General features: G+C 30.2%; 1 protein-coding gene across 1 annotated transcript in view; it reads left to right on the top strand.

Annotated features, from left to right (window-relative positions):
- The first annotated feature begins 247 nt into the window (after nt 1–247).
- Nucleotides 248–22,434, top strand: part of LOC123300903 — an 876,857-nt gene continuing 854,670 nt past the window's right edge. Inside the window, exon 1 of the mRNA XM_044883570.1 lies at nt 248–460. Coding sequence (XP_044739505.1) covers nt 361–460 — 100 coding nt within the window. The 5' untranslated portion in view covers nt 248–360. The remainder of the gene's footprint in view (nt 461–22,434) is intronic.

Below are 22,434 nucleotides of genomic sequence, written 5' to 3'. Positions count from 1 at the left end.
AGATGCATCATACTTTCCCAAGCATATAGCTTTAATATACAAATATTATATGATATATACAATGGACAAACAAACCAAACAAATATAACCGTATTGTTCATAATAATAAAATAACAATAAAAAAAATAAAAGAATAAAATTGTTAGAAAAAAAAAATTATAAAACATTTTTATTCTATCTCGCTGAAATAATCTCATTTTGTATATTTTTCAGATTCATCATTTAATTCAGAAAAAAAAGTAACTACAGTGTGTTTGTTTTATGGTAAAAAAACCATTACCAACTTAGAAAAAAAAATACTACCTACACACGTATATATACCTACTTCAAACAGACTGCTAGTAGGTATTTAAAACAAATATGGCGACGGTTACATCACCAGTACAGCTAGGGTTCAGGATAACGACCTTAATACAACTAGTAGCAGTAATATTCATTTTTGTTTCGTCAACATCTAACGGTAAGTAGAGAAAAAAAATTATTTCCTTTTTTTATTATTTTTTCAATTTTTTTATTACTTTAGTAGCTTTTATTAAGTTTTTTTTTTGTTCCTCTGGTTCTTTTACTTTGGTTGTTGGTTATGGGAAGATAAAAGAATTTTTATGTTTTTTAAGTTTTCCACATTCGTCGTTTTTTGTGTTTTCTTCTTGTATGTCGCTCGTGTGTGTGTGTGTGTAGTAATGCCAACTTTGAAATGTCATCATCATCGAAGTTGTGTTCTTTACGTACGACGTACAACATTGTTGTGTAGAAAAGAAGAAAAGCTTTTGTGAAAAATTGTTATTTTTAAACATAAAAATATTTTCAAGTACAAAGCATTCAACATTCTTTGAACAGCTAATAGCCAGGATATCTGTATGACAAGTACTAAACCGTTTCCATATCCATAAAATAATAGTGTGGGTGGTCAATTTTTGACCACCACCACCACCAAGGTTACTAGTTTACCTTGGGACGTGTCAAAACAATTTTAAACATGTTGTCTAGAATTCAAAAAAGCTCATTTGGAAGAAAAAAATGTGGGCTTTTCATTTATTAGGACAATTCGGTAAAACTTTTACGACCATGGATTTTTATTGAAAAACCATGAAGTAAAGTCCGCATTTTTACGATGTAGAAAAGTAAATATCATTTTATTAGTTGAAAGTTTGACAATTATCTCTTAGAAGTTAATTTCGACAAAATATTGTGTTGCAGTTATTAAATTTCACTTTCGAACTGAATAAAACAACTTTTCGTCAATTCCTCGATTATTTTTGGTTGTTTAACAACTTTAGTTTTGTGACAGGGATCGGTAGGCTAAATGGGCAGTCAGAAATTTCTTGTATGTTCTGCTCCTATGAGTCTACTCTAAATTGTTATTCAACGTGGCAACTGACCAGTAATAATAATTATTATTTTTCCTTAAATGAAAAGAGAATAGATCATTTTCAATCGAGTAGGTTTGGTATCCGTGGTAGAGCTGTAACCAAACCTGTTAGTCTTGGTAACAGCTCTACTACACTATGGTATCTGGGTACGAACTAAAAATTAAATGGTATTGGCTTAACTCTCTCATGAAAAACTTTTATTTAATAAAATGTTATTTGATAACAATCACAACCAATATAATCCGTTTTCAATCACATGATAAGACCTTCAAAATGTAAATTTAGTTTGGATTATTTAAAAAAAACGAGAGGTGTCGTGGGACATCCGGTATTAACTATATTCCTTTCGTACCATGTTCATTATACATTATTGTTTGATTCTTTAAAGAATTTAATTGTATAGCTACTTTTAGTTTTTATTGTATCAATTAATTGTAATATTAGATTAAAGAAGACATACTTCTGATTTAGTAGTCAACCCAATGTGTGCGTACATTACGTTTGGTATGATCAGGATGTTTATTATGACATAACATAGAATAATGTAGTTGTAGTTAGGTATTTTAAATCATCTCTGTTATCTTTAACTTTCACAACTCAAAAATGATAACTTTTTAAATGATAAAACAATAAATGACAAAAAATACAAATTGACAACTATATTATTATTTTTTCATTTTCTCAAAATTAATTGCAAGCTGAATCGAACGGAAAAGTATAATTTTCTTCGTCTATCACTTTTTGGTTTCATTTTATTTTTTGTTGCTTGTTGTTTTTTTTTTTGGTTTTACCTCCCAACCAGCCGATAAATCAGAAAAATAACGTGTGATAAGGAACATAGTTTCAAAAGCATTCAATATTTTTTTGTCAGGTTACGTCCAATAGGTTTAAAACCCAGAATCACTAATAAATCATGACAATATATTTTATGCAATCAAAAAGCCTATTATTTCCATTGTATTTGCTTAAGAAATTATTGAACTATAGAACCAATAAGATATGAGACAATACGACAATAAAAACACTTAAAATTAAACTTTTGCAGTCGAGGCAATATAAGATCCATGCTCTTCCCATCTAGCCTTGTCCTGCCTCAACAATAGTACAAAATCTTCAATTTTACGTTTTTTCTAAATTCTTAAAAAGTTGAGTATTCAGTATAAAATATATTTTTAAAACGTTGATTTTTTGTTGTTTTCTGTGTACTTATCCACATACATACATATTCACTGAACAGTTGTTATTACGTGCATTTTCTCTGTGTAAAACACTAATAGGCTTTCTCTTTAAAGTAATTTAGCCTTTAAAAAAATAATTTTATATCTACATAGCAGGTACATAGACATTGTATTGTATGTGTATATTTATGAACTTATAGTATTCATTAAATCGTAATTTTTATATGTCCATGTATTTCTCCCGACCATATAGCTCGTAGCACCTACATTCAGAGAGAAAGAGCTTTGCAACATATAAAACTACAATTTTCTTATATATTTTTTTTTATTTCGGTTATATTTTTCTGTTGTTTTTATGTGATTAAGTTTTTAAAAAGTTTTTATTTCGATTTAAAAACCACTCATCGTTGAAATAAATGTAGATAATAATAAATCTTTATGACGTCACCGAGATGATGGATAATTATTTTACTAAGACGAGTCAATTTTGTAAATTTTACTAACTGAGAGTGTTTTTATGAAACGACGTCTTTCGAGCTTTGGTTTCAATTTAAAACAAAGCTGCTTGTTAAATAATTGTGCTTGGGGTTCAATGAAGTACTAAATACAGAGAGAAAGGGCAAAAGTGTGTAAGCAAATATCAAAAGAAATTATTAATTAGTTGAGTCTACGTTCTATTGATTTGTAAACAATTTTAATGTAGGCCACACGATTTTTACGATGATGAAACACGTCGATAGTTCATCAAATATTTTTGTGAACGTCTTAAAAACTATTTCTTACTTTTTGCAATTGAAGTATATTCCATTCGGGGAAGATAGTTTTGGTTTTCTTCTTAATCCATTATATTTTTGATTCTCAACAAACTATTACTTGTTTCACTAATACTTCATGGTGTGTCAACTTATGCATCCTCATTCTTCAAATTTGAAGATTTATTCTTATTATGGATACAATTTATTTTCGAGCTTGTCTAGATTTGGATCAAACTGAACAAAGATAAATTGACTAATTTTGTGATTTTTTTCGAAAAAAATTATATAAAAAATACAATATTGGCCTCTAGGGTAGCGTTTATATCCATATCGTAGACGAAAAAATAAGAATTCATTAAATATAGATAATTCTATTTGAGTGTATATGGACTATATACTAGCTTTACTTGTTCAAATAAGAAATGTTACTAATCATAATCTAGAAAATTCTACTCTGTTTTAAGTAGATATTTCATAAACAATATATCAAAAAAATTGATGGTAAAGTCTGCAATATATTTGTGTTTGTAGCATTGATAAGATTTAAGACACAGTGGAAAAGTGGAGAAATAATAGAAAATCACATAAATGTCAAGAACCGATCTATGAAAGGCTATGTATGCCTGCTTTGCACCTCCACCGTTCAAATCTCTATTTCGTTTCGCATTTACGAATTCTGTTATGCTATACAGGGTACATTAATTTCAAATAATTCAGATATCTGGGAATAAATGAATTATTTGCTTACAAACTGTATTATCTAATATCAGAAATTCTTAACAAAAGAATGGTTTTCGCTTCGTCAAAAATTGAATTATTACTTGGCCTAACAACCCCCCCCCCCCTTTGTTCACAAATTCATTAGCTTTAATTTTTTGGTACGGAACCATAATTGTTTTTCAAAAATAAAAGCAGCCTAAACTTCTCTTCATAACATCAACTATCTGCAAGTGAAAGTCCTGTCACAATCCCTTTAATTCTTATATCAAATGTAACAGATTTTCATTCAAATTCGCATTACCTTTTTCAAATCTAGGATTTCTACAGTTGAAGAAACCTACAACCAAATTTCATAGTCTTAGCCTCAGCAGTTTGTGCTGCGCGTTGGTATGTCAGTCAGTCAGTCAATTATTCTTTCATGTATTCATATAAATATACCAGCTTAACTTTCTTAACTAACTTTTCTCCATAGCTCTGAATTAAATTTTCAGTCAGAAGTAGGTATAAAGTTCGTTATTTTGTATGACAGCTAAATATAAAAGTTCCATTACAGGTCAAGCTGACAAAAGTGTGTTTAAACAAAATAGTTACTACTTAGGCTCAACATCAGGTTGTATTATTAAGGTGATGAAAGTCCCCAGTTGGTATTTTTTACTAGTTAGAAGTTGTTCTTGAGGAGCGTCTTATAATAATACTTACGATTTTGTTAACATTCGCTTCCTATATAACAACTTTCATATAAATTGATGGCATCATATTGTCCCATTTGGCAGGACGGTTTTGTAGACAGGAACAGAGGATATGTGTACATAATGTTCGATTTACATCCAGGCATATAAATATCAAGAGTATGATAAAATACATGCGTTATATACGATGCATCTAAGTGAGAGGTATTATATACATGTTTTGAAGCTTCGATATGCGTTGAGATAGTTGTAAGACACTTGAAGAGTTGGAGTTTCTTAATTGAATAGATGAACTACAGCAGATAAGCCACGATACAAGTCACTTTTGCAATTTTCTATAACACCTATAATACCTCTTACTTAAATTCATTGCTTATCGCATATACTCTGTCATAGTCGTGATATTTATATACCTAGATGTAAATCGAACATTCTGTATAGTTTCTAAGCACAAGAACTGTTGGGTAGTTGGATTTCATTGAAACTGATTATGGGGGAAGAAAAAGGAAATTATAGGGGGCGTTTTTTATTCTCCGATACACTGTAGCATGAGGTATTTAACCTGCCAAGATAAACAATATATTAACTTCTTTAATATGTTTGTTTAACTGTAAAATAAAGCTAATAAAAAAGTTTCCGATATTACATCTGATGAAACGGAATCCTAGAAACGTTCGAGTTCCTCAGTCTGTGTGTGTATAATATAAAACTATAACAATTTGTTTGATGAGTACAAAAATATTCTAACAACAAGAAATAGGAAAATAACACATTGAATAAATGAATAACTTGGTAACAAATAAACAAAACAACAATAACAACTATACTATACTACTCTAATATGAGCATATCGTATCGTATCGTATCGTAACGCTACGTGTGGAAGAACTATAGTAACATGCCATAAAGGCATTAAAGCAAGCAAAAAAAGTGTATAGTATTCACTTGTTATACCACGAAGTTATATTAACAAAATGGTTTGTATAAATGGCGTTATTACCAACTGTATGTTTTTCCTACGAATAATGCTAACGTTAATTTTGGAGTACCATTTTATGTTTGTATACATAGAAACAGAAAGATATATTTTTCCGAAAATCTGATAAAAAGTTTCTAACCAATCTTTTTATTGATTCCAAAAAATATCATACTGGTCTTTTTCAAACTTTTTTGAAAGACATATTGAGAATGTCTAAATCATCCAGCTCTCTGAAAACTGCGTATAAAGTAACTGTACAAACGGGTTTGAAATCATCGAACACATTTGGAAGCTGTGTTGATCATAGAGTTAGAATTGCCTCCGCTTAAAAGGTAGCTTAATTTCGTTTTTGCTGCCTTGGTGTAGTGATAAGCGAGACCAAGACCAAGACCAAGACCATGACCGTATTTGGCTGCCTTTGTTTAACGAATTTAGTTTAATGGGCTTATTATCTTTGTCTAATTCATAGGTTTTGGTCCTGCAAATCTTTTTTTCTCACTTTTATGTGTAAGACTAAGAGCAAAGCACCAAGTTTTCTAGACAGAAGTAGTTAGTTACTGAACAGGATCAAGGACCAAGGAGCAAGACCAATGTGTAAGGCAAAGTTCGATTCTAAGTGTGTAAGATAACGACAGCCAAATTAGTCTTTTTTAGTTTTTTAAGCGGTGACACTAGTTCCATGCAATGCGATTTTGTATCGTTTTCATGGTATATTACCACCCCACAGCTTGAAAATTTGGTTGTTACTCCACCCTCGCATGTTCTTTAGGATTTCTAGTAAGTAAGTAAAATAACGTAATACTATTGGTATAAGGCTAATTTTTATCGCCCGTTGGCAGGAATTATCTGATTTGAATTTAAATCTTTTTATTGGGCTTAAAAAATGGTTAGTACAAGTATTGCCACCTGGTGGTCGAAATTGTAACTATTGAATTTGGGTCTTCTTATGATTTTAATTAGTACGAATTATTGTCGCCAGTTGGCGAGTTGCAACTTCCAGTTATCAATAATCAACTACATCCTAATTATTAATATCTTCTACTCAGATATTAAAATCCTGAAAGACAGACGTGGTTTAATTGGCACTAAAATCGGTGAGGATCTGCTCTTTTGAAAAGAGTTCAATGAAGCAAATCACGGATTTACCAAACCTGTCCAATATGAGAATAAATTTAAACAACAGTGAAAATGGTAGTCCCTTATGCAAGAAGGTATATTAGCTTTGTACAATTACGATCTCGCCCACAAATATAACATAATCCCTTAAAATCGTAACAACAGCAGAACTATTCAACAATAAAGAATCTACACTTACCTGTTTTATATCTAACGGTGTTTATTTTAAATAAAAAAGTCAGTCACAATGATTCGATATAAAATAAAAGTTTATTTTGAAATGGATTTTAAATAAAAATAAATAAATATAGTTTTTTTGTTTTTTGTTTAAATCTGCAATTGAGTGAGAATGCATGTATTTAAAGCGAATACATAAAGAGAGTATTATCATTTGTTCGCCGTCAAGTGTAGAGGGTTTAAGTTAGCAAATGGTCATTTTTATCTAAGTATACGTGTATGATATTTTAATCAAACGCGGATGCAGAGATTTGTGATTTCCTATTTCGAAAAGCTGTACACGATGTACACTATTGGATAATAAACAAATACTTTGCATCTATAGAGTCATAATAAATATTAAGGCTCAGGTATGTTCTAACAAAATGTACTCTAAGTAGTTTGGTCAAAGGCTGCATTTAAAAGTAACTCTCTTGGGCGACATTTTATTAACTGATTCATTTATACACGACAAGAATTTTTTGTGAATATCACTATGTCAGTATTGGTGTGAACGCCATACTGATTTGGCCATTGAGAATATATTAACATTAGCAATAGTTATGGCGGACGAGTCATTGCAATATGGGAGTCAGGCCCAAACTGGTTGGCGATATCACATTATTTTTGGGGGATAGCCCTATTCAATACTGCCATATTACTTATGCTTTCATAGATACTATAGTATCTGTCTCAACATACCATACCAAAATTGTAGTAAATGCCATACCAGCATTGTAATAAACGACATCTTTGAATATAAATAGACCAAATCTGCATATGTGAACTTTCATTTGAAAAGCTTCTTAGTATAAAAGTATATCTTCGATTTGATTAAATATCATTTTCGAATGAAAGCTTTACGTGCCAGCTTTTGAACGATGTTTCAATAAATACCGACCCCACCAATTACTGAATTCAATTTTATTACTTTCAAGGTTAAAATAACCGTTAAATTTTTATTGAGTTTTTTCGTTCTGTGCAAAGGGTGCGTACCCTTTAGGTTAGGTTACGATAGAGTGGCTGTCCTGAGGTGGAACACACTTAGACCATAAAGTCCGTTGAGAAACCGAAAAAGGGTTGGCCCATCCCCGGCCACTACTCCATGAACCATTTGGAGCTGTTTAAGAACAGCAGGAGTACTTTGACGTCAAAGAGAGGCTGACTCATGTAAGTCCATTTCCTCATGGCAAGAGCTGGGCGGTGACAGAGAAGATGAGACATTGTCTCCTCTTCCTCACCATTGTGACAGCGCCTGCGGTAGTCGTAATGCACTGCCAGGCCCAGGCGTTCAGCATGCCTGCCGCTCAACCAGTGTCCTGTAATAGCCGCAACAACTTTGCTAATAGAGGCCCTTGGAAGTGATCTTTGGAACGCCTATGATTGTACTAAGATCATATCTGTCTTGTAGTACCACAAGTACGTTCTTCCCTCCATCTAAGATTGGCCCTTTTATAAGGTATCCTCTTTGAGGAGCAACTGGCAGTTCGCAAATGGAACTCCAGGATATTTATTTATGCCTGTGTCCTGCAGCATTGTGCTACTTCTAGCAAGGTCGTCGGTTTGCAACGTATTCCATAAAAATAGATTAATCGTGTCTTTTTGGCATTTGTATGTAGTTTATTGAAATTTCGCCTAAGATCGAACACAAACAGCGATATAAATGAGCAATTTTTGTTCATATATGACAACCATTTTCAATTTTTCACGATTTTTTCAAGTTAAAAAGCTGATGTTACCAGACAACGAAACAAACTAAAAATTATGAGAATAAATGATATAAACCCTTTATACCTGATGACGAAGAATATAGATTATGCTTACCACCGTACCGCTTCAGTTTCACAAACAAAATACATATATAGAGAATGTCCGCACCATTTGTCTCATCGATCGTCAACAACTCAGTATACACTACCTACCCCAACTTCGCATTATATTCCAGTATATGTGTTTGCATATTGGTCGAATGGAACATATTATAAACGATCGATTTTCTACCCGAAGAAACTAGATTATAAAAATCAGTTTAAAATTTATACTTTCTAATATTAGAAATTCAGAAAATAATACGTCATTGCTTCGGAAAGAATTGAAATATTACATAAATCATCTTAACTATGATGTTTTTGATGTGGCGCTGGTTCTACAGGTTTTAATTTTCTAATACACGTCAATTTAGCAAAATGAATTTCAAAATTTTTCAAAATTATTGTTCGAAGCAGTAACCTTATTTGTGAGGTGAATGTGTGTGTCTCGATTGGCGACGAAAATGACCCGCAAAAGTCAGTCATGCCTGTATTAGCGAAATGTGACGGATTGAGCCAAAAAAATTGTACATAACGAATTAACAAAATTTTATAAAATGCGGTAAATTTATCGAAGCAAAATATATAATCTAACTTTACCTTTTCAATTATTCAAAGTGAATTGAACTGTGTTAGTATACCTTGGAATCTTTTGACCTTATCGTTTCTTTTGAATAGGCAATTTAAAAGCTTTAATTTACTCTTTAGAAGTAAAATATTGTTATTTTTTCCTATTTTGATGAAAATAATTTCAACTTTTAAAGTTTGGAAAAGCTGATTCGAATAGCTGCGAAAATAGGATGTACATGTATATTGAACAGGCAAATAATTTGGAATAAAGCGTGGCAGAAGTGTTTATAAATTTATTTCTAATTCATCTCTTTTACTCTCGTATCTATTGGGATTGAATTTTGAATCAAATAAATTTTAATGTTTTTATTAAACGATATTCACAAAAACCATACTCAAATATTGGTTATATGCTATAATATCATACATAAAAATAAAAAATGCAAAAATATTTATTATTTTTATAACGTAATCAAAAATACTCGTGTTACCAACAATAATTTATTATTCATTTTTATTAAAAAAAATCAAAATAGAATCAAAGTATACATAGCACACAAAAAAAAGAATATTACTGCATACATCGTTCAGATTGTAGTAAATAGGTCGATAAGGTTTAATTCATAAGGAAAATTTCCTCCTTTGACTCGAGGGCTGGTTGGTACCTTATTATAACATATGAGATATATCAAGGTATACTATGTTTAGTCCCAAATTTTTAACTCTTGAAAATTTTGATGCTACTTCTTGTCACTCCTTGTCTATTTGCACGATGGAAGGAAAGGGTGAGAAATGTTATTACTAAATTTTACATAAAGTTAAGAAGCGTTTTAAACATTATTTTACAACAAAATTTTTAAGACTACTCGAAAGTTTGTTTATGTTTCTTCAAAATGAGCTAAAAAAGTTTCCATATGATGTTTTTGGACCAAGATATTTGCTTTCTAAGCGAAATTGACACTTCTGGATTGAAAATCGCACTGAAATTTCTTGATATCATTTTGTAAAAAAATTTTCCACTCTCAAATATGTCAAAAAACTGATTTTTTCCATATTTTAGACGTTTTTTCATCTTATAAAAAAAGGCGTCTTTAAACTCTTATCAGGATTATTAGAAAACTTGTAGTTTCTAGATTTGGAATCTATTACTCAAAATTTTGTTATCACCCCTGCCGATTTTTTCGTATGGTTGAATGACTGATTTTAGTTACAAGTAATATTTGTATATGGTAAGCTGTTATAAGAATAAATGAGGGGCCTCCAAAGCGTATTATTTTTGCGTTGTCTTTCAACCCTCCGAAAAAATCGGCAAGGGGTGGTAACAAATTTTGAGCAATATATTCTAAATATAGAAAGTACAAGTTTTCTAATAAGCATGATACAACTTTAGATAACGCCTTTTTTTATAAGCCGGGGTCCAGGTGAAAAAACGTCTAATATAAAATATGGAAAAAATCAATTTTTTGACATATTTTAAAAAACCAAAATTGAGAGATTGGAAAATCTTTTTAGAAAATAATACGCAAAGGCTTACAAGAAGGCAGTTTCAGTTTTCGAATGATATATTGAAAATATATGTTTTATTAGAGCATTTCTTGTTCCAATGCTCGTTGAAAATTCTTTTTCCAACGCTTCTTTGGTTTTGTGTTTTTTCAAGTAATCAACTTTGTGTATCCCGGTATCGATCACATGTGGGAATATTTTCCCGAAAAATGAGACCTTTATACCCTATCTATGTAGGGAGAGAGTGAACTGAACACAAAATATTGCTCATATGTGTCTACATCGTTAAGCTACTACTACTCATTCATTCGTACTCTACTGTAACTGTACTCGTTTGAGTATCTATCGCATCATATCAGTACGCCTCGCGCCAATGGCATATTATATTCGATAACAACATATTTATCTTGTATTATATTATTTTTATTTGTATACTTTATTTAATTTTTTTTTTCATATCGAAAATTTTTTTCGATAATGATACTGCGTGTTTCAAAATTAAAACAATATTTGATAAGAATCAACGAAATAAATTAAATAGTTTGCTGTTTACGTTTATCAATTAGCCTTTTCGTTGTAGTACCGAAATAATTATTGGTTCTAAAAGATGTAAAGTCTTTAATAGGTAAGTCTTATACCTACATTTCTTACTTTGAAAATAACAGAGTCTCAGAGTCTCAAAAATTCCGGCAAAATCTTTCTTGTCATTTTAATTCATTGGTTTTACGACGTTCAGCTAGTGCTAGTATTTTGAGAACTTTGTAGTAAATCTGTTGGACCAGGATGCAAAACTAGGATCGGATATCGGATATATCTTACTTTTGCTCTTCAATATCATAAGACATATTCAAAAACCAAGTTTGTTTTTGTCCGCCTTAGAGAGATAAATTTTACGCCACAAGTAGTCTTAATTTGTTCAGTCTTTATCAAACAAACTAAGGACGTATAAATTCAGATATCATTTAAGGTAGTCCTTTCTCTGGCTGGAAGTAAAGAACATCTGAAATGCAATAAAATAAGTATTTGACTTCTAAAAAATTAAAGTATAGCAAGAAAATATTGTCGTAAATCAAAGTATTTTCTTGCTGCCTTTTTCCAAGAACCAATTTTGCTGGTATTTTACTTTTATTTTATGATTTTTACTCAATAAATTTCTCGGTAAGTTATACATTTTAGTGCAAAAACAGAAACCTGAGTATTACGAAAACCTAGTTTTCAGTTTTTTTTTTCACTAAATCTCATCGATAACTGGTAGTATAATTCAGGGGAAGTTGGTAGCGTCTTACTTTTTCACAAACAAATCCTAACATTTTTGAAAAAAAATTTGTACGGTAAAGAATGATCGAAATTTCACGATACGATAGATAAAGACTTAAATTATTTTTCATTGTAATCTAATTGTTTAATTAGCATGGGAGGCGAAATACCCCTCTTAAAGATATGTTTTTTTCTGTTACAAATTCAATAGGGAATTTTCATTAAATTTTTTTTCGCATATCTTAACGAAATATCAAAATATCGTAAAAGAGATGACAAAAAGTGAAACTAAAATTTAAATTAGCCAATACAAATGGATAATATAAGCATTTTAAACTACTAATTAGGCGGATATTAGAAAGAGAGATCGAAAATGATATTCGACGTAATATATTTTGTTTGTAATAAGAATACAGGTGAAATTCTGTTTTGCTAGAAACAGATATATATAAATATTTGATGGCTTTTGTCATGGTTGTTTTCAGTTTTTCGAAAAAAAAAACACTTTGCTGTTTGTAATATGAAAAAATTTTATTAAAGACAAAAAAAACCATGAATATTCCCTTTTAGAATGAATATCATAGAATCTCCTTGCATTTATTAAAATTATAATTTTTTTTAAAGTTTATTGAATATATTTTTATTAAAACATATATATTTATACAGAAGTATAACCAATATAAAATTATTTCAAATGGTTTTAGTTGAAGGCATTCTGGGCCCATAGAGTGTGTATATTACAACAAATATTTAATCAATTCTATGTAAATTCAGTAGCTAAACTAAACTAAAGTGGGCATTTGTAATCTGTATACCAGCATAAAATAAAATATAATATAATATAGGGGAGAGTGTAGTACCGGAAATAATAAATTACATTGTATGATTAAAGTCAATGTTTATTTTTCCTACAAACTTTTGCATTTTTTATAATTTGATCTATAGTACAATATCATGATGTAATATTGATTACACGCTAATAAACCTAAGATCACTCCATTCAATTGTACCTACAATTGTACTCTTTAATTCCGTGTATGCGTATAGTGAAACAAAATTTTCAATTTTCGATATTTTGAAAATTACTCCAGACATCGAAAAATTGTATTCTTATTTTTCTTCTTATATTGTTAAGCTTTAACATAATTCACAATCAAAATATATTTATTTATTTTTATTTTTTATATATTTTTTTAAAATTGTGTCCCCACTACCTTGCTCATACATCGTTACTTAGTGGGGCACAACGGATTTTCTTTTTTTTTTCAATAATTTATTTTAAATCGTTTTTTTTTTTAATTTTCACCGACTAGTAGAAAAATCTATGAAAAAATATCATTTATCTACCCTTTTCCCATAAGACCAATGTTAAATATTCCTACTTTTAAAGTCATTTATTTATTTAAATAATCGGGAATCCCCCTCCCCCATAAAATTTTCCAAATTGATTTAGACTTGTATTAACTTCATATAAAAAAATTCAAGCTTTTTATAGAAAATTGCCTTGACGTTCATACAAGACTCGACCTTAAAAAACTATAACTTTTTATTTTACTGGAAAATACATGCGCATAGATAATCAATGTATTATATCCGAGGTTCTACATTCTCTCCTTTATATTATTTTATAGTATATATTTAATTTATTATTATTATATCAATATTTTTGTTGCTGGTTAGTTAGATTTTTTATATTTTATATAATATGAAAGCTTTATATTTGTTGTTATTACTTCCGATATAATATAATATAAATGTTTTTGTTTTGTTTGTGTTTAATAAATATTGTTCTTTGTGTGGTAAAATAAATACTGTTTTCTTTTCTTGTATATTTTATTGGACATTTTAAATAAAAATTAGTTTATTTTGTTCAGAACCCTTTAACAAAACAAGTTCGATGAATGTGGCTTTAAGGGTCAAATACATAACCAATAATAGTTAATAGAATTTTACTGGTAATGATTCATAATTATAGTCATTTTAAAGTTGTATGTTTCCATAAGTGACACAGCAGTCGTTTTATTTCCTTCGTCTAATTTCACTCTCTATAGCAATCATACAATCTGTAACAACTTCTGTGTTTCGTCAATGGAATAATTAATCTGTATTTTTTCGGAGGTCTCGTCATTTTCATTGGAAGTGGGTTTTTTCCCTATACTGCTATGATAATAATACCTTTGCAAAGACTACCTACTCTGGTCTATGACAGCACTTCCCTAAAATTCCAAAATCCTGATTTATTGTTTTATAATTTCTGCTTAACTATCTACCTAAGTTTTGGCATTTAAAATTGGTCTTTCTTCTATTCAATTACCTATATTCTGGCTTACCAAATAATGCAATCATTCTGTAGTCCCCCCAAGGTCAATCACAACAAAAATTAATTTAATTGATAGTGTATGCATGAATGACGGGTGTACTCAGCCGTCCAAAATGATTGAGTAAAAAAAGAAAGGTGGTAAAATACATATAATGGGAATAAAATACATAATATGGTGTAAGTGTGCCCCTCGTGGACAGCAATTATAACGTAACAAAATCTTATCCTCTCAAATGGACCAAGGAATGGCCAATGATTCTGAATGGGTGCAGTCCCTTGTACAAGAGTGCAGGCTCTTATTAAACTCAATTGCCTTTTGGGGTGATAGAAGATATTTCTGCACTTTTATTCCCAGAAATAACTTCTGTTCGTAAAGAAGACGCCGGTTATAATCATTTTTTACCAAATAAACAGTTGGAAGTACTGAATGTTTTTATATTAGAACCATAAAACCAGTGTATGTACATTGATTTTGTTTTTAGAGTTTTAGTTATAGAGTGAATATAACCATTTTATACAAACGATAAATGTACAAACCTATATGTTGGTTATATCATATATCAATATCAATACATATTGATGTTCATCGATTGGTATGGCAGCCATGATAGACCGTAAGATAATAGAAGGTCAGTGTGCCTCATTTTCTCGCTTTAGTCTTGGAAAGGACTAAAAAGTATAGCTAGTGGCTTGGGTGAGTGGAGTGCGATTTCCGTTGACGTGTGGTGTTGATAATTCGTTCACACACATATTCAATTAAAAACAAATATAATCTAGACAATTCTAAAAAGAAACAAACAATATCGTTTTATATTTCGTAAGCAAAGATAGAAAACTTATACAAGTAATATATATGCAAAATATAGGCAATAGAACATACGTGACAGTTCTAGAATTTGCTAGATTGTTGATTGTGACTATATAAACGGTGCACAGCGTGCGATACAGTCAGATTATAATACGAGTCAGATTACAATCGGTCAGATTACAAGAAGACAGATTACAATAAGTGAGATTACAATACGACAGATTACAATCGGTGAGATTACAATACATAACGAGTGAAGTGAAGAACTCATCTATCATAATGACATTAAAATAAAAGTGTTGTGAATTGTATTATATTTGTATGTAGTAAACGCTACAAACATATCAACAAATTCATTTTTGGAAACAGCTAAGATTTTATCGCCTTTGCCATGTTTACTGAATAAATTCTATTATAGAATGTAGTATCGGAAAATTATTGGTACGAGAGCTGGCAACGTTTATTTTAACAGGACTGAGTTTCAAATGTTTCTTTTCTTTTTGAACTTATTTAGGGATGAAGTACTTAGTAGTCCACCTAACAGCAGTTGTGTTAACTAACGCAATATGTGCCCTAGTAAATTAACATTAAAATAGCATTCAATTAGTATTTGTTTTATCGAAAGGGCATGCAAAATTATTTAAAAAATTGTCTTAAAATGATTCTAACATCAGCAATTTTGCAATTTTTTCGGGAATAGCAAACGCAGTAAATGCAGTTTTCTCAGATTTCAGGCGTTCTTCATTCCTACCTAATTTCAATGAGAACAAAAATATAGAAAATCCAGTCGTCTTGAAAATAACATTTCAGTGACGTCAACACTGAAATCTTTCTAACCCCATACCAAGAACGATTCCACAAAAAATGACTTTAATCTATCACTATCTTTCTGTCTATGACTCTGATCTAGATGGGTAGGTAATATAAGTATCACATTATATAGCCAGAATAGTCAGAGTCCAGTATATGTAATGAAACGATGGTATTTACTACTAAAACTATTTATTGAAAAAAATTACATCTCATTATTCTTAATGGATCAAATCAATTTGTATCAAATTATCATCAATATAAATTAATATGTTTAATAAAACAACAACCTATATATTTGTTGGCATGGAGCTAGCGTTTGATCGTAACGATCTTCATCAATTTTTATTAAATACAGAAAACTGTTTACTTTTTTTTTCGACGTTAATAAAAATTTAAAGCATTTTTATACCGTTTTTTTGTTTTTATACCATGTATATATGAAATATATCAAGGTATAATAAGTTGAGTCCCAAGTTTGTTACGCTTAAAAATATTGATGCTGCGAGCAAAATTTTGGTATGGGTGTTCATAAAATCGCCTAAATAGTCCATTCTCGATTGTCTGCCCGTCTGTCCGTCGGTCTGAAAACACGATAACTCAAAAGCAAAAAAAAGTATCCAGTCGAAATTTTTACAGCGTGTTCAGGACGTAAAAAGTAAAGTCGAGTTCGTAAATGAGTAACATAGGTCAACTGCGTGTTGACCTATATTGTGTATAATAAAACTGCGTATATGACATCTTGTAAACCGTTAGAGATAGAACAAAAGTTTAAATGTAAAAAATGTTCTTTATAAAAAATAGCGGGTGCTTTATGTTACGTATTATATGGCAATACCAGTCATGTGTGTGTGACATGTATGTAATTCTGGCTATCTAAGAGTGGCTATCTCTCTTTACATACATGATGTGAAAAAACAAACGATTCAGTAATCAACACTGCCTATACATGGTATTTCAACAGTTAATTCAGTGAATTGTTTGTTTTCACTTATTATTTATATAAAATTTATTTTAATGTTAATCTATAAATAAGGTCCAAAAACCAATTAACCCACAGAAACTGTTCTATAGAAATATTACGTTCTATGAAAGTTTTTATAGAACAAATGTAAGTAAAAATTTCTTCTTGATCAGTATGTTTTTGTAAGTGGAATGTACATTCCTCAGTTATTTGAAAACTAAGGTAGAAAATATTTACAGACTCGCTTTTTTGCCTGTCTAGCTGTTCGGTATTTCAACATGGATTTGAAAATTTCTTCACGAAGATACAGAAACAGTAAATTTCTCAAATGAAAGTTAACAAAAATATTGTGCTCGAGTTATAAAACTAAATTTTTTTTCACGTCACTCCCATCATCTTTTGTTGTACATAAGTGCTTCTTAGTAAAAAATACTTCTTCAGGTGGAATATTTTATTGCATTAAAAAGTTAAATGTTGTAAAAAATGTGTAAAAATATAGTCTAGAGAAGTTCACATCATAGAGCTTATAATCCATATTTACATTGTCTTTTATAGGGTGATCTTTTAGTAAGTTATGATCATTTTGTTTAGTGGAATAAAGAAATTAAAGGTAATTTGATCGGGGAAATGAGTTCAATCGCAGAATTTTACAAGATATAAGGTCCACAACGAAAATAAACAACCACTTAATTTATTATTGGCACTACATTATGTGATTCAATCCTTAAAAAAAAACTTTTAACAAAAGAAAAAAAACCGACTTCAAACAAAAACTAGTCCAAAACAAATTAATATGCTTTATAATATATAATATATTGAAGCTATAATTATTGTTACTTCTGGAGTCGGTGTCAGCCAAAAATAACAATAATTGTAACTAAATTATATTATCATTATTTATTTATTTACTTTTTAGTGCATATTAATAGTTTTTTCTTTAAAGTCGTTTTTTTTATTTTGTGATTTTAAGTGAATATGAAGTAGACTAACTACTTTGCCACTAAAAACCGAATCAAAATCGGTTGGGGTGATATTGAGTTATTCGTCCATTTGTCGTCGCGCACATACTTAATGCAAATTTAAGACTTATATGGTTTTCTTATGGATGCCACTGTCAAAACTGCATCAAATTGAATTGCGACCACACAGGGAGCATCAGCTTTCAAATAAAAAAAAAGAATAATAAAAATTTATTTCACCTAGTCGTAAGTTCCGAGGTAACAAAGAATAAAAAAAAAATACAGTCGAATTGAGAACCCGCTCCTTTCTTGAAGTCGATTAAAAATATATAAAATTGAAAGTTCGATTCAGCGACTCAAAAAAATAATAACCACAAAAGATAACTAAAAGCTGCCGAGGGGAAATTCTAATTACCTAATACTACCTTTTCCACTGAAGCATTAAAGTATTCTGGAACTAAAAGCTTCCACGATCTCAGCTCTTATGATACTGATTTATCAACCTGTACACACGTTTTTGTTAAGTACCTGCATACATTCGTAAGTTCCGTATAATGGTTAAAGTTACGTATATGAGTGAGCAGTATCCATATCTTCTGCTTGTATTATGTTGAATTCAAATGACAAAGGTACTTCCGTCACTATTATAATTTAAATTGTTATTTTGATTTATATGATTCATAGTTTCCCGCCATTGTCGCCATTATCGTTTATAACTTCTCTCTATACATGCATGTATAAATGTGTTTGTTATTCTCTATAGTCACATTTCTGTCTGTCTGTTTGTCTATCTATCTGTCTATGTGCGTCTGTCAACTCGTCTATGAACAATATAATAATTGTATAATAGTGTTTTGTGCACATCGGTAACAAATACATACATGTATAGATATAGAAACGTATGTATTCGTCGAATATTTGAGCTTTTACACTACGTGTGAGTATGATTGAAAGTGATTTCGATGTATCTAGTTATCTTTATTACTATTGAACTCTCAATAATAACACTCTTGATTCTAAAAGCTCGCGTTCGTAAGCGTCCAATATGTACTCGCTCTTAATCAATCGTTTATTTTAGAAGCAGCTAAAGGACGGTTTATGTTTTCTGTAATCAACGGTGTTTGTCATTGAAATTTGTTTCTGATTAAACTTCAAATGCTATTCTGGCGTTTTTTCTGCTTCTATTTCAGCCCTTTTATCTCCAATACAGCAATTCATTGTTTCAGACAATGATTTTATTTTGTTTAAACATAGAATCTGTTCAATTATTCATCATTTTCTATGCCAAGTTTCAAACCAATGAGCTGTAAGGTGTTAAAAGGAGTGTGCTTGAAAAACTTAAAAGTTCCTGCTTCGATTTAGCTTAAATTTTGACACAATTTACAATCAGCTTCCAGGATCGTTTTTATCTACTTTAAACCTTCGGGACTAATAATCCAATAGTTTCAAATCAAATAAAAGAGCATGGCGTGTACATTACGAAACTGTAACCCCGACGCAAGAGAATAAAGGGGGGAGGGGTTGAAAGTGGGGATGAATGATAGAATATTTTCAAATATACCCAAGTTTGATATCTAATAAAAGGATATGATATGTACATTAAAAAACTGTAAAATATACGACAGTCAGTTTAGGCGTTTAAAAATTTTGAACTCTTTTATCGTGGCTATGAACAAGGCCACGGCCTTCAAGTTATGCTTTCAAGATATGGACACTGGGTACTTAACCGATTTGAAAAATTATTTTACGTATAGACAGCTTCGTTATCAGAGAGTTACATACACTGTTTTAAAAAAAAAATTGGGGTTTCGTATCAAAATATCAAAATCTGAAAAATTATTTCACGTATAGAAAGCTTCATTATCAGAGAGCACCATAATAACAAAATCGACGAAATTGTGAACAAAAGGAGGATAAGTGACGGCATTTGAAGTGAAGGTTATAATACAATAATCTGTTAATTTAAAATTAAAGTTGTTAAACGAAGCAGGTAGTTCAAAGCTAATGTTTATATAATCTAACATGTCTGTTTTCCACGCTAAAATTTCATTTATTCTTTCTAGAGGTAAACTTGCCACTTTAAAACTGAAATTAATCAAAATCGGTTCATAAATCTACGAACACTATTTCATTCAATCGTATTCTCTTACTAAAGCTTGAAAGCACATATCTACATGTGTATATGATGGATGCATTTATTGTGTGGAATGAAGCTGTGCTATGTTGCACCAGAGTTTAAAGCTGCTCCATGCCTTTGTGTGTGTGTGTGTTTGTATACGTGCTGTGGGTGTGTGTATCTATCTATATCTGTTAATGTTACATGTAAAGCTGATGAATATAGAAACTATTATTAATTACAAAATGCATTATAGATTATGTCATATATTATTTTATTGTCTTTTTTATATTTTGGAAAATTTATGTGTTTGTGACTGTATGTATTCAAAGCATTAGTTTTTCCGTTCTGCAAATGTAGGGAAAATTGGATTATTTAAAGCATATATTTTCAGTGAATAGGATAATGATCCTGTGAACGATTGTAAATCTGTTAATTTTAAAAAACAAAATAGATTATTTTATAATTCAATAAAATATACAATATTTTGAGTTTCACATTTATTCTTTTTCATGTAAACTCTGCAATTCAAACATAATTATAACTATCATCTGCAATTATGCTTAAGTCTTGAACAGGCACATATGTCGTTAAAAAACTAAGCCCTCATGACAATAACTATAAAAAGCTCGAATAAGATTGGTTAAGTTAAATAAAGATAGAATAATAGTCGTTGAGAATCAAAAACACATATTCAGTGAAATTGAATGGATTGTTTCAGAGTTTTGATTCAAAAACAAAATAAACCCGTAACAAGAATACAGAAAGCGGCAATGTTCTTTACGTCATAAAACCCCTTTGAGTCCTGTTATTTTAAATGTAATTGACTTGCTGCTTTGAGTGTTGGGTGCTACAGGAGGCGTTTTACAGGTGTTACAAACAAGCACAAAGATCACGGATGACTTGTACATCATGTATTTTGTCTTGCTACTTCAGCGACGCAATGCTTTCGCAAAATTTGTAGCGGTTTAAATAATCGTAGAAATAAATAAATGAGTTTTAAATTAAGATGTTTATAAAATTTTTAAACAATTTTTTTATTATGCGGTATAGTTGTACGTTTATAATAACACTTGATCTGATGTAATTAATGTCTTGAGTGAAGAAACGTCGATTAAGATATCAAGGGGGAAGTTAAAAAATGGAACCTAGAAAATTTAGAGGTCATTCCTTCCCCCTCACTTTGAAATTTCGAATAACATCCCGAACCTTGTAGTAACTCATCTCAAAGGGAATAAAATTCAACCGCAATAAAAATCTATTCAACCGCAATAAAAAAATGAAATCGATCGATTTGTTCTTTACATCAGGCCAAAAGCTATTGGGGTGGATACCTACCATTTTCTCTGTAGTGTATCCTAGGAACCAATCGATCGATTTCAATTTTTTTTTTGTCAAGGAAGGGGGTGCCATTTAATATTTCAAATTTAGGTTAAGTTTGCTGGGAGTGAAGGGATGAAATATAAAATTATCTAGGTACCATTTTTGAAATTTTCCTTTGATATCTTAATCGGCGTGTTTTCACTGAAGACAATTATTTCATTAGGTCAAAAGTTATTAAGATGGTTATCTACCATCTTCTGTGTGGTGTATCTTTGTGATTTAAATTTTTGTGTCATGGTTGAATAGAAAATTTTTTGGCCTTTTAAAATGTGTATCGCAAGGTATCTAGGTATCTTAATAGACGTGTTTTTACTCAAGAAAATTTCATCAAGTCAAAAGTTAATAAGGATAAATATCTTCCATCTTCTGTGTGATGCGCCTTCAACCAATCGATCGATTTCAATTTGTTTTGTCGTTGAATAGAAATTTTTATATCCTTTCAAATGATGCATCGCAAGGTGGGAGGTGCCATTTGAAATTACAAAGTTAGGGTGGCCTGGGGATGGAACTAAATCGATGTGTTTTTACTCAAAACAAATATCACATCAGATCATAAATTCTTAAGAGTGGATACTTTTGAAATGAAAACATTGTCAAAATAAAATTTATAGTGTTAAAAATGTTTGGATAAGCATTTCTTTGAAAAATAATGTTTCGAGAGACCAATTTTCAATAATACCTTTTGTAATACCCAATCTCATTATTAATAATTTTTGTATTTTTGTAATTAATAATAAACATAAGAAAATAGGTTTTGTTTTTGATGCGTTTTTTCTTAAAAACAAACTTTTAGGAATATGATATAAAAATTTTTTTTCAATTTAATATTTGACTGTTAGGTTTATATTATATGCTGTATGATATTATGAATCTTTAGTTATAATAATAAGATTTTGTATATGTTTTTGACAAG

The sequence above is a fragment of the Chrysoperla carnea genome, chromosome 5 (assembly GCF_905475395.1).
Source record: "Chrysoperla carnea chromosome 5, inChrCarn1.1, whole genome shotgun sequence".
In the NCBI taxonomy this organism is placed as follows: domain Eukaryota; kingdom Metazoa; phylum Arthropoda; class Insecta; order Neuroptera; family Chrysopidae; genus Chrysoperla; species Chrysoperla carnea.
This window is presented reverse-complemented; position numbering and strand designations above follow the sequence as displayed.